At 36.9% G+C, this 14,752-nt stretch overlaps 1 protein-coding gene across 6 annotated transcripts in view; it reads left to right on the forward strand.

Moving 5' to 3' along the window:
• The window catches only part of LOC110067114 (putative E3 ubiquitin-protein ligase HERC1), a 302,388-nt gene that overhangs the window by 170,473 nt on the left and 117,163 nt on the right, over window positions 1-14,752 (forward strand). For all 6 annotated transcript variants that reach the window (XM_089295099.1, XM_089295101.1, XM_089295095.1 and 3 more), the window contains 2 exons: window positions 5,691-5,827; window positions 7,706-7,980. In XM_089295099.1, coding sequence (XP_089151225.1) covers window positions 5,691-5,827; window positions 7,706-7,980 — 412 coding nt within the window. The remainder of the gene's footprint in view (window positions 1-5,690; window positions 5,828-7,705; window positions 7,981-14,752) is intronic.

Below are 14,752 nucleotides of genomic sequence, written 5' to 3' on the forward strand. Positions count from 1 at the left end.
CAAAAAACAGTGTCGTGCTTTGTTTAATTTCACTTCTGTTTCAAAGTTAAGGCCTCTTTTATAGAAGGACACATCCCCTTTGTAAATATCAAACTTAAGGAGGGTGTAGAAAAAAAAAATTCAAACCACCTCTGGAAAATCGCTGCCACCGTTTTTGAAGATGATGTGTGAGAAACCATTTCTGACGTTAATCACCACTCTGATAATTCATGTACGGAAGCAAACCAGTTTAAGCAAAGCAGTGTTTCTTGGTATTTCTTTTAATATCACTGTGACATTAACTTTTAAGAAAATTTGAAAGATATGGCTGTACTCTATAACTATTAAGCTTTCAAAAAATGTATAGGTTGATGGGGTGTTCTTTCAAAGCACCCACATCATGTGCAAGTAAGAGCGGGATTTCCCAACATTGTCAATCCTCCTACCATGATACCTTAAGAAGGCCTCATTCCTCTTGGGCCCTTCAGACTATTAGTTGTCAGCATGAAAGACTGTTTTGGCATCCTTTAAGAAGACCTGCATTAATTTATTTGGCCTCCCCTTACAAGATACTGAGAAATATTTTGTTATTAGGGATGAATTTCCCTCCTTTGCCTTAAAACAGGCAAAACTCTGACAAGTCTTCTCTAAAACTATCAATCTCCCCAAAGAACTGGGTCTTTCAAACAGAATGGTTCTAGAATGATCCCTACATGACACTCTTTTAACCCCAATCCTTGTACCTCCACCAAAATTAATATTCCCAAGCCTTTCCAAAAATTCCCTTTTTCTGGCCAAGATTAATCAACCAGCACCTGATTCAATGGGAGCAAAATAACTGCAAGTTCTGAAGTCTTCAAATAGGTTTTTGCTCAATCATGGTTACCTGTTGCCTTCCTGTTACAAAATATTTCACCCATATAGCAAGCTCAGCCATGCTGGCCCATCACATTGAGTCTTTTCCTCAGTAACTCAGTGTTACAGTCCCACAGTCGTCATTCCCTTGGGATCCCTTAGATCCAAACAGGGTACATATCGTCTCCTTTTTGACCATGTGTTGCATTGCCAGCAGTACTACCAAGCATAAGGCTAAATTTTTTGACAGTGCAAGCTTATAAGAGTACATGTAGTTCATGAATCTCTCTAGTAAACTACATTGTAACAGTGTCTTTTCATAAGACCTGGTAAAATTCTGGAGGAAAGCCATCAATTCATGGGCTTTTTCCTATGTAGTCCTGCTGTTAAGAGCCAAAAATAACCAGAATTGTTCATTTTGTGATAAAAGCATGAAACTTCCCAGGATGACTAACCTCTATAAGGTAAACATTTTCTGATATGGAGCCATCCCAAATTTACACCCAGAACCACGCTACACGCATGTCAAAAAATGACATATTAGGCTCCTACATGGGAACAAGGCTGAGTGAAAATGCTTATTTCTAAGCCTTCTCTGGAGTAATTTGCTAGATTTCTTGCTTTTTACTATGACAGCAACTTATAAAGTATCTGGGAATCGAAAAATTTGTCACGTGATTAGTCACGTGACCATATTTTAATAAACAATAAAATAATACCGAATATTGCATGAATACGATTAATAATTTTTTTCTCCTCTTCTTCTCTTTTTTTTTTTTGCTTGCAAATAAAAAGAAGTGATTATTTTGAACATTACAATATAGAGTAATAAGATATTCAAACTTAGAAACTTGTGTTTCGGCATGCGCAATGTCATATTGGGGCTTTGCATCAAATCGAAGCCGAGACAAAGGATGGATCTATGTTGGCTACTGAGGTGATTTGCTTAAGTCTGGCTTAACGGGATATAACTAATTTCGGTGCGTAATTCAAGGGAAAACTCTTGATTGGTTTAAATCGTATTTGACTAATCGCACACAATGGTGCTCCTTTAATGGCTGTCTCTCTGACTTCACCACTCTTAAATGTGGTGTGCCACAGGGAATGATACTTGGTCAGTCCTCTTTTATTTCTAATTTATGTTAACGATTTGCCTAACTGTCTATCATTTAGCATACCTAGAATGTATGCTGATGACACCCACATTACTTATACTGGTTCTGATTTGCATCCGATTCAGTCTAGTCTATCTCACGACCTTAAAAAACTAAGCAGATGGCTTGTGTCTAACAGACTTACCTTGAACGCTACGAAAACGGAATTTATATTGATCGGTTCCAGGCAAAGATTAAGTACTCTATCTGATACACTCGAACTCTCCATTAATAAAGTTCCGGTTGAACAAGTTTCCCCTGCAAAATCACTTGAAGTAAATGTCAATGAAAATCTAACGTGGCATTCCCACATCAACTGTGTAAAAAGATCGCGTCTGCAATTGGAGCCATAAATTCAGCTAAGGTAATTCCCTCGAAATTGTTCTACTATCAAACTTTTTTTTGCAACTTGGCATAATTAACATTCATGATATGAACATTAAAAAAATACAATTAAAAAATGGGGTCAACGTGCTTGTCAACGCGTCAGCACGCTCTTAAAATGGGGTGTTTTTACTGGCTGCGCGTTAAAAATTCGAATCACCTTCACACAGAATTGAATTAGGTAGCTGCCAGTTTTGCCGCATGGTGAGTTTGCCCCCACCGAGTTCACCCCTACATCGACTCAACTTGATCGAGCTCGCCCCCAACCAGATCGAGTCGCATATAGAGATAACTCCTCGTTCTTTTATCCACTACCTCATTAGATTACTGGTGGCGAGGAAACTTCGCGTGGTGGCTGGGTGACTTCGCTTGGTGCGAGGTGACTTCGCTTGGTGGCGACCGAGAGTTCGTTGGTGGGGAGACTCCCTGATGGCGAGATGACATAAACATACATCGACTGAAATGGTTCTTTGAAAACTCGATGACAACTACGTCAACGCGAACACAAAATTTTGGGGCGAACTCAAAATAGAAATTTTATAGTGGGGGCGAATTCTTTGCAGGCGAACTAGCCATGGGGCGAAACCGGTATCATTCCAGATTTAAGTCTTGGTTGCTTGAAAGACACAGAATTTTATGTTGAAAGTAAAGCTTCTTTTATTCACATAAGCAGTATTTCTTCATTTAAGCCGTTTCTAATTGCCTGGTTGTGGGAATATTGCACTTTTTCGGACGGTTCCGTGGTTAGCTTGAAGTCCTCGCCTCAGCCAAAATACACCCAGTAGGGAACTATTTTCCAAAAAAAGTCATGTTCTACTGTCAAACTTTTTTTCTTCAAATATGTTCTTTATTAGACTGTTCTTAGCGAATATCCGAAAAAAAAATCGGGGGCAACAGTGCTCATTTAAGAGCTCGAGAAAAGGAGCATTTATTTCGCTATCAAGCTTAGTTCGAGGGAAATCTCTTACGTTTTGCATGTACACGGGCTCATGACTTAGGGATACGCAATGCAATACTAAGGAATCACCCTAAGTCATTTGTGCCTCAATCTACCCTACTCTGGATATGCAACTCACTACCTCAACCTCACTTTGAATACTGCAGCCTAGTCTGGGGTAATTGTGGCAAAACATTATCTAACAGGCTACAAAAACTGCAAAACCGTGCTGCATGAGTAATAACTTCATTGGGCTTTGACGCTGATCTCGATTCCTTGTTTCACAAACTCAGCTGGAAAGACTTGCAATTTCAATGTCAAATTCAGAAAGCTCTGATGGTTTTCAAGTCTTTAAACGGTCTGGTTCCCGAATATCTCACTTCTAAATTTTTAACACAAAATGAATCAAATCATGCTCTGAGGGACTCGAATAACAAACTTGTTGTTCCCTTTCCGAGAACTAACTACATAAAAAGTAGTTTTAGTTACAGCAGCACAACCATTTGGAACAGCTTACCCTGTAATCATGGAAATCAGGTTTATAAGTAGACTGTTGTTGTAAGTTAATATGATATTAGGAGTAGAATTTTAGGTTTAGGATCTTAGACATGTTATTGGAATTTATTGTACCCGATGAATTTTTACCGTATATAAGTAACGATTAAAGATTAAAGATTAAAGACAAAATTTCCTACAGACATAAAATATACCATCCAGTAGGTCGTATTGCAAGTTTCGTTGTTTGCTCATTTAAGTTTAGAACGTACTTTAAAAGCAACCTAAACAGATTCATAGGCTGCATTATCTAAATTGACATGATTGATGTATTTTACATTTTAATGCTATTTACATTTTTTCTGCATTTCCTTTGAAAAATACTGTAGCAAAGTGATTGGAAACTCTTGTTCTCTTACAAAATTAACATATGCTTGAAGGCTAATCTTGCCTGTACCGGTTTGTGCAGTTGTGATGGAAATTACAACTAAAAGAACCTTTATTCAGTCAGCGCTTTTAAAAGCAGGCTTAGGAACGTTATAGCCAAAAAAAGCTGTTTTTTCAAAACGTTTCCTTCAGACTAAAAAGTTCAGCTAGCGTTGTGACATACCTGATCTATTCCGGCATATTTGAAAGTTTCAAACACAAAATAGAAAAGGTGTCTCAATCACAGTAAGCAAGTAACTCAAGAAAATCATGTCAATCAAACCTATATAAATTGACTCTGTATCTCAGCCTCGATTTGATATATACTTTTGTCTGATATTACGTTTTTGGCACATCCAAAGCATACATTCAAGGTTTGAATTTCCTAGTCTAGATAATAGAATCTACATCGCAAATAATAGAACTGGTATGTAAAAAATCATCATCATTCATCATCATCATTTTATTTCTTGATAAAACCTACATTTTACAGTTGGATTGGCCTGCGGATAGCTATGCTAGTCTAGGACGGCCAGTCTATCAATAGTTACAAATGATTTAATTATTATTATTATTATTATTACTTTTATTACTATTATTATTACTACGATAAATAGAGAAAAATAGAAAGTTAGAAAAAAAGTGAATAAAATAAAAAGAAAAAGTGGGAAAAGAATGTGATTTGATAGATAACATTTGTTTGTTTGTTTGTTTGTTTGGCATTTTAATTTAGAAATGATCCTGCGAACTATTTTTAATTCTGAGTTTGAATGATTTCTTTGGTAGTTCTAAAAATGGTAATGATTTCATCAGTGCGTATTGCTTTGCTGGTAATTGAACATAATCGTCACGTGACTATCACGTGACATAATTTAAGACTCAAGGCAATAGTTAATTTGTTGTTGGTATTTTGCATCAGCCTCGTTTCCATGTAAGGGCCTTATATGCCATATTTTCAACATGCGCATTCCATGGTTCTGGAAGAAAATTTAGCATGGCTCCATATCAGGAAATATTTGTCTTATAGAGGTTAGTAACCCTGCCAAGTTTGATGCTTTTATCAAAAAACTAACAATTTTGTCCCTTAACAGCAGGACTAATGCTCTTGAGGGCATCTAGAAAACATTAATTGCCAGAGATCTCATCTTCACATTATTTTGGTTTCTTAAATATTAATTCTTGGCCTAGGTTGACAGATGTTCGGGATTTATGCAAGTCTTTATATAAGAATGTAGTGTTTCATAGTACAATCTTTGCACCTTGATTATCTCTGTTTTCTTGGTTATTTGCTATGAATCTTTCAAGGTTAATTTTTCCTGAATTTATCTCGGTTTCTTGGTTTCACAATTTGTGTACAAATGGAACATATGTAAGCAGAATTTAGAGACTTGATAATAATTTATATTATATCAAATGTAACGTTTGTGAATAGTGTTAATGAAGTGCTTTGCTGCCGGTAGATGAAAGTGAACAGACAGCAGTGAGAGGCTCTGTCGAAGCAGAAGATGTGACGCACGGAATAATTGATATGGATTTAGATGATAGTGACTTTGAACCAGGAACTGATAGGGAGCTTCTTGGATTGTTCTTTCCAGAGGTGAGGATTGTTTTCTTTGGAGTCTTGCAACATAAAGGCCATTAGAGCTTCCTATTTTGATATAATAATTTTATGATAGCTATGATATTCAAAACATACTGAAACCTGAACAAAGCTGAAAATGGAATGTAGTCTCTTTCCAAAACTCAAATAGTTTGAGCAGTTTTTGTTTCATGATCTTTCATTCTTGAAAATAATAAGCATGACTCTGTGAAAATACTCTGATCATAAACGAGCTCCATTTGGGTGCTTTAAGGTGGCTCAATAGTTTCCACAATATTTCAGCACTTTTTTTAATGAATAAATACTACCAGTCTTTTTCAGCCGATGCTGTTATAATGGTGTCAAACAAATTATGCTCATTTTTGTGATGCAAAGGTTACCATAGCAACTTGATTACCAGTTAAGGGCCCACCCTTAATTTCAGCTTTTAATGATTATATTGTGAGCCCTATTTTTTATTTCCTAGTTGTCATCAGCATGTTAAAATAAATTATTTTTGCCAAGTTGAAAGACATTCCTGGTGTGGGTTTAGAGCCACTCTAATTTTTCTAATGTTTGTTGTAAAAAGCCACCCCCCAAGACTGAAAGGAATCGATAATTACTACTGTGAGCCAGCTTATGCAGCTATCAATATTAAGCCACTGGGGGGAGGCCGGGCAAAGGCGGGGGATTTGAACTCTGATCATCTTTTCAGTTCAAATGCCCAACCCCAGGGAAATTAACCTTGGTTAAAAGATTGCAAATTCCCCATCCCGGGGATGTTAGTGTTGTTCAAAAGAATGCAAATTCTCCATCTCTATCTAGGAAAAGGCATAGGTCTGTCAAAAAAAAGAATTAAACATCAAAAAGTTGTAAATGAAAGGCTACAAAGCAACAACTTCAAAATGCAACGTCTGTTTAATATAAAAATGTCACCTAATTTATTTTAAAATTGTGACGACTGCCTAAACTTATAAGACTAAACAAGACAGAAACCATGGAAATTCTTATCACGACTAATGTCCTACACCATTTTGACATTTTTATTACTTACATTTTAAACAGAAACGATGGAAATAAAATGTTAACCTATATCTGTAGTAGAGAAATATGAAAAAAGCCCTACAGTATAAGAGGCTCAAGATCTTAGATGTATTCACTAATTCATAATAATACACTGCACATGGTAGGCTCATAAAAATGAAGTTCAATCATTCAATTTCGTTTTAGCACTAAAATTATAACCATGCTTAGAAACAACCTGCATTGCAAATTGAATGTATGAAGGTGAATTCAGAACACTATCCTGTAAGATGTTTCATAATTTCAATTGATTTGAGCTTAAATTAAAAACAGCCTTGTGTTATGTAGGATTCGGAAACTTCTTTCCATACACAACTTTCAAAATACAAATCAATGACATTTAGCAATGGAGTTAACCTTTAACTAAGGAAAAACTAAGATCTGTAACAAAGGCCTTGTTTACAGAATATCTGTGCACAGCAATGTTCAGTTCAACACCAAACTTCTGAGCATCTTATGCACAGTCAGCGATCTGGAACATTGTTTTCTTCCAATTCTGTACAGTTTGTTTCCACTTATTCTCGGTCATCCAAGATGGCGGATATCCATGGCGTCTTTAGGGCCCAGTCTACTAATGGTTGAAGTCAAAAGTTCTGACCCCCGGGACTCAGCGAATGATCAGAAGTCCCAACCATGGGCAGACTTGTTATGTCAAAACCCCTGCCTATGCCCGGCCTCCCCCCCCCCCCCCCCCCCCCAGCGGCTTAACATTGATAGGTGCATTAGTTTTTAAACTTACCATTGCAATCTATATTTGTTATGGTAGTGGTGTCCTGGAGACTTTGATTGTAATTTTACACTGTTCCCTTTCAGCTGGCCAGCCATTCATCTGATTCGACAGCAAGGTGTGATATTTGTCAAGTAAGTGTTCAAAACATCAGTCGGCACATGCACAGTTCTCATCCAGGTTGTGGAGGCAACTGCAGTCGTCATGGTTACCGAAGTGATGGTGTTTACACTGATGGCTGGTTTGGTGGGACTTGTGGAACTGGACACCCTTATTACTTGTTATGTCCTGAGTGCCATAAAAGACACGTTGCCAAAGCTGAGGAGACAAGGACACTTGCTGCCTTAAAAGGAACAAAGTTGTAAGTCAACTGACAGTTAGAGCTATGTCATGCCAAAACATAGTTGTTGTCAGTGTTACCAGCCAAGACATCTAATATGGCAGGCAAAATGAACTTTGTGTGTTTTATTTTACTCAAGACACAAGAGCAGCCGTACTAATTTGTTTTAGGGGAGGGGTGGTGTTAATGTCTGCTTGTTTTGTTAAGGTGGCTCAAAATAGTTTTATGGTGTGGGTAGCCTGGGTTCTAATAGCGTGTGCATGAGTTATAAAAACCCACAAAAGCCCACTAAGCAATGTAAACAATATGGCATCTGTAGTTTTTTTTCGCCTCCTTTTTGAGCGCCGCTTTAAAGCTCATGGGCAAGTGTGTTTTTTTTTAATAGTGGTAATTTGCTTCCATCTACCAGGAATTCCTCTCCCTTGGTTACTTCCTCACTTCAGCATTAAAAACTTCTTTGAAAAGTTGCCTAAACTTGCCTAAAAGACACTCAACATTTGGTCTTCTCGAGACACATCTACCCTACATATGGAAGAGTAAATATAGTCAAAACATTGGCAATATGCAAACTAACTTTTATCTGCAGCGTGTTAGACACTCCAAATGGGTTTACTGACGAAGTAAATAACCTAATATTCAATTACATATGGAACTATAAGAATCCAAACTAAAAAAACCAACTATAATTAAAAATGAGAATGGGTGGGGACTTCATACGTTAGATTTTACGTTATTTGATAAAGTGTTAAAGATAGTCTGGGTAAAGCGCTTGTGCGCTAATGATAAAAGACCATGGAAATTTATCCCACTATCCTTACTTTTCAATGTTGGCGGCAACCTTCTATGAAAACTTACCAAAATTCTATCAAGATATAATATTCCACTGGCAGAAAATTAATAGCACTAACCCAAAAACAAAAGGAGAAAGACAGTGTTTGACCACATTTCCCAACACCGAGAAGAGAGTTGAAAATACAATGTGTAGCGGAGTATTTTTGATGAACTTCGAGGTGTTTGGAAAGGTGGTCAAACACTGTCTTGAGTGTTTGATATATCTTTTCAATCGAAACTAAAACTAAGGAGAAAACGGAGAATTAAAATCGTAAAAATCTATGCTAATCAAGATCAAATATCCAAACACTATCACGGTCATGATTTCCTTTGTTTAAACTTGATGAATTATTAATGAGTTTGAGAAGTGCTAAATCAAATAATATGGAATAATCAGTTCATTTGAGTAAACAAGCATCTTTTTTTCCCCTGGTTGGAAAAAAGTTGGCATTGAAAATCTCTCATGCCTTTTTGACAACGAAAGTAACACCTTGATGCCTTTTAAAACCCTAATGCAGAAATACAACATCAAGGGTAATTTTCTACTGTATTACAGCCGTCTATCTGCAACACCACAGGAGTGGAAAACTATGCTAACGCAGGAATGTCTTCTAAAGTCAACTGAATACGTACCACTTGCAATCAAAAAGCTCACATGTGAAACAATTCACAATGTTTTACTCAATCACCAGCACTTCCCTCCTCCAGCTGCAGAGAGAAGACTCAGTGAATGTGGCTTTATCTTTCAAGAAAGACAAAAGATCTATTCACTTCCTTTTTGTGTCCCAAATGAGGCAAAATTATCCATGTTTCAATATAAAATAGTTCATAATAATTATCCTGTGTACAAGTAAAATTCTGTACAAGATGAAAAAGAAGCAGCAACCTGATTGTCCTTATTGCCATGACATTGATCAGATACCACTCCATTTATTTGTGGAATGTTCAATTGCTAAATCCTTTTGGAACAAATTTACAACGTGGTACAACGCTGCATGTAAAGGAAACATTACTTTGGAGCAAAACAAAATTATCTTTGGTGTTTTAAAACACACATCGTCCGGTTTAACCCTAAATCACCTGATCATAATAAAATTGGAAAATCTTTTCTTTACATTAACGCAGTACAAGATGAAAAAAGGACCCAGTTCACAGATTTTGTAACCCTCATTAACGAAAAAATTGAATTAGAAAAATACACTGTGGTTACAGGGAATAAACTAGTTTCTTTTATTAAAAAATGGTCCAACTTTTTAAAAAATTAACTATTGGTGGCTAGGTGAACAAATACAAATATAATTGTTACTATCCATTTGTAAGTAACTTAATTAAACTTATCAAATTGTAAGTAATTGTATTGTATCGTAGTACAGTTTGACCCTTATTACTTAAGCGGCCACCTATTAAGCGGCCACCCTCCATTAAACGGCCACTTTCCAAAGTCCCGATTTATTTGTGAGTAAACTGTTGTATTTGATACCTCTATTCAACAGCCACCTCTATTAAGCGGCCGCGGCCGCGGCCGCGGCCACCTTTTTGTTGTCGCAAGTGTATTATTTATATGGTTTTTTACCTCCATTAAGCGGCCAGCAAATTATCTTTCCAAGCAAAATGGTGACAGATGATATAAGGTGATAACTGATAACAACAAGAAAACAAGAACTGCAATTTAATCTCCACTATAACAAGTCACAAGCCACATACACGTGCAAACTTTTCACGTCTGGCGCTATACATACATAACAGTAGCTAACAACAGAAAGAGATGACCCACTGTTTTGTTACAACCAAAATCTGTACAATAAAACCTTATTACTACTGTACTGGAAATCTTCAAAAATCCTTGCTCCTCAAGTTTTGATTTTAACCATTGAATTGAGATCTCGTCTCCTGTGAAGTAGCACTCGCATGGAATTTCTAAACCCAAGCCAGCCCCTCTGTTTACGTGCTTGCCTTTCACAACAGCTCTTCCTTCTTTGTTGGCCTCTTGAGAAATTTTGTAAGCCTTAGGGCCATAAGCTAGGGAACATGTCCAAGAACTGTTTCGCCATTTAATTCATTCTCATTTCCTCCTAGACCTCCCACCTTCTCTTTTGCAGACAATTGCTACAGCATTGTGATCAACTGTGTTAAGTGGCTCTCGCTTGAGTTCATATTCATCGCCTGTATCCGGTGTCCAAATTTCTTGATATTCATGGTACCCTCTAAAGAAAGAATTCTCTTGTAATACGGTTACACTTGTTGATTCTTTTTCTGCCATAATCTTCTCCTCAGGCCAATAGAATAAACTTTGGACTGTCTGCTTACTGTCTTACAATAAATGGTACTCTAAATTTAAGCTGCATACAAATGTACATCAGATAATGCATTTCTATCCAAAGCAACTGTCATAAAAAGTGTTAACTTTTCCCGTGCCACTGCAATAATGTGAAGTAATGGATAAACGAGTGGGCAATTGTTTCCTTTATTAAATTGCAATTGATTTGCCCTGTCGTTGTGTAGCAATAGCTCACAATGATGGCTACTGATTGTAGCTCTCGTTCTAAAGACTTTTGTCAAATTTGCAGCCAGGAAACAAGTTATAGATGTTTGCATTGTGCCAAGCCAGTCTGCAACAGATCAAAAAGTTGTTCCGTAGCTGCCTCTGAGGAAGAACCTGGATGGAAGCCAGGGCACACTGTGTCAATATGCACTCTGTGTACAAATTCAAAGCTTAAACCTTGCGTCGAGGAACAGTCAGCTACACCAAAGGGAAACAATATTACAAAGTCAAAGGCGAAACAAATGTGCTCTACAACTTCCCAAAAGAAGTGTAAATGTCTTGACATTTCATAGAAAGTTAAAGTCTTCGAGATTGCAAAGCAGAACCCTAACCTTGGATCAAGGAAATCAGCTGACCATTTTGGAATAGGCAAGATGCAGATTCAAACAATACTGAAAAATAAGGAGGTGATCATGGACACCTGTGCCAACAATGAAACTCTGAATCACGCAAAAAGAAAACGTTCATCCAATTACTCAGATGTGAATCAGGTTGTGTGTGACTGGTATACAATGTGTAGAAACTCTAACATCCCGGTTTCCGGTTCTATGCTCCAAGAAGAGGCGACGTTAATTGCAGAAAAATTAGAGATTTCCGATTTTGTCGCTTCCAATGGCTGACTTGAAAGATTCAAGCAGAAGTACAGCATCTGCAACAAAACAGTTGCTGTGATGTAAGTAAGCAGACGATGGAAAGCTGGAACGAGTGTGCAAGGGAAATTACAACTGGGTGGAATGCGCACGATGTTTGGAACATGGATGAGACGGGTTGCTTTTGGTGTGGCCTTTTTTGTAAATGCGGAAGGGGAGAAGGAAGATACTGTTGTTATTGGCACGTCCATCTGTCTAAGATGCCTTAAGAACTTACAGTCGCCAAGCTGGCCATACAGCTGCTCCTATTTTACCAATAGTAAAGTTTAGATGAATACAGAGATCATGACAACAATTCTGTCAAAGTTAAATCGCCTGTTGAAGAGCAACGATAGACATATCCGTCTGTTTATGGATAATGCTCCCTGTCATCTGCAAACTCTATTCGGACAGTTTTCAAATATCACCATTCAGTTTTGCCAAAAAACACCACTTCTAAATCACAGCCACTAGATGCCAGTATAATTGCCAATTGTTTTGTCCTGTACTGAAAACGAATGCTGTGGTACGTTTGCTCTCAGGTTGATGATAAGAAAAATGTGTCCGACATCGTCAAATCTATCAATGTTCTTATGGCCATTGAATGTGGGAGACAAGCCTGGAACGATGTTCACCAAAGCACTATCACAAAGTGCTTTCAGAAGACTGGTTTGTATCCATGTGATGAACCAATCGAGGACAACCCCTTTGAAGGAGAGGAACTTGCCAACATGATGCCAACTATAATGGATTGGATGCTCTGTGGAGAAGTATGTTTCCTGTGATGATGATACCAGTCAGAAGTGAGTTGCTAGATGATGATCTGGATGTTCAATTTGTTTCAGAAGACACCTCAATTAACGATGACTACGACAAGGAATTAGAAGAGCCATCAATCAAGAGCCTTGCATAAGCCTTGCGTGTAACTGACCAACTCCGGCACTTTGCCCAGTTTAATGGGTACCAAGACCTTGCCCTAGTTGTAGGAAAGGCAAATGATGTGATCTCATCATTACAACTCCGTGCCCCGAAACGGCAAACAGTATTGACGGATTATTTTAAATGAATTGTCCGTCAAATATCTGGAGCTAAATTTTTTCGCATACTAACTGTTGATGCAAAAAGGCCTAAGAAACTTGTCAATGATGTTTTGAATTTTTTCTGTATATTATCGATCCGAAGAAATGCTGTACATTTCAGCTAGGTGCCCTCTGTGTTAGAGCTAGAACTATGCATGGGCTTGAAATGCACTTGATGTTTTGTTACAATGAATTTTGGATTTATCTTCATATAATTATGTTCACTTTTTAAAAGCATTTTGCTATAGAGAGTCAATAAAATCATGCTTACTGCCATTCCTATTCAATTTACATTGTACCTCTATTATGCAGCCAACCTCTATTAAGTGGCCACTTTTCAAAGTCCCAAGGGTGGCCGCTTAATAGAGGAGGGACTGTATTAGTATTGTTCTTAGTAGCATAAGTATTGTTTTGTATTGTAAGTAGTTTCATATTTCTTTAAGTCGCTTTAGTACTGTATTGTAAATGGTATAAGTATCACTTTATAAGTAGTATAGTTGTAATAGTGTGTTGTAATTTGTTATGCATGAAATAAATAAATTCATAAAAAAAGATAGATATTGAGGCACGTTTATGCAAACTTTACCTGCCTGATTTTGTCACTTTTTCTTGTAATCCATAAAAGATCAAATGGAAAAATATCTCCCATTATCAAAAAATACAAATATTTCAGCTGGAAGGTGACATCCAGTCATTCCCTTACTTTGCTGACTGTTCTGTGTGTGAGGACTTGATTGAGCACATGAAAAACTTTGCGCATGCAGATCTAGTCAACTCAGAATTTTCCCTCATTTCCTTAATTTGCGCGTCTATATTGCCGCTTCTGGTTGGTAAAATTTTTTGAAATTTTCAGTGATGAGTAAGAGCAATTGGCTGCATAATTTTATATATACTGATTTTTAAAAAATTCTGTAGGAAGGAAATAAAATTAAGAAACTAATGGTCAAAAAGTAGTTTTTTTCTTTCATCTGCTCGACATAAGTTTTTTTAAACTTAAATATTTTGAGGATCAATCCTGATACGTCTAATATAGGATTCCAATTTTAGTGCACAATTAAATTCGTCATCTGGTTGCCATGGTAACAGGTTTTGGAAACAAAATATGATAAAATGAATCTGATGTCTCTTTCATTTTCTGTGGTAAATTTCGTACTGGTACGATGAACCAAACTGTACTTAGAAGAGAATTTGTAAAACTTGTTTGGGGAAATGAAAACTATTTCGAGCCACCTTAACCTCAACACTCTCTCTCACTGTAGCAATAGTTGTAACACTGTGAAGACCATGTCTCTGTTACAATAATGATGTCACCCCTCACATCTTGTGTATTATAAAATAACTGACACACTACACATGCTCTGATTGGTCAAAAACCTATCATTTATTGTACCAGTAAACACATGGTTTCTGATACACAGCACTACGTGGGAACTAGAGAACTCAGGACACTAGCGAAAACATAGGCTCTATATAATTATATTTTTGGCTTGAACTGGCTAAGATATCAATAACAAAAATAACTTTGAAATCAATTTTCAAAGCAGTTTCTATTTCGAGATGAATTTTCGTGAGATTCATTTCTTAACAAGCAATCTTCAATTTTCATGGACATCACTTCATACGTGTAACTATCATGTAAATTACATGTATCATTGGAGGAAGCTGTATTTCATGTTGTCTATTTATGAAACACTATGTTTTGTATTATCAAA

Source organism: Orbicella faveolata, unplaced genomic scaffold (genome assembly GCF_042242905.1).
Source record: "Orbicella faveolata isolate gen_17 unplaced genomic scaffold, um_ofav_v1 contig_26, whole genome shotgun sequence".
Lineage (NCBI taxonomy): Eukaryota > Metazoa > Cnidaria > Anthozoa > Scleractinia > Merulinidae > Orbicella > Orbicella faveolata.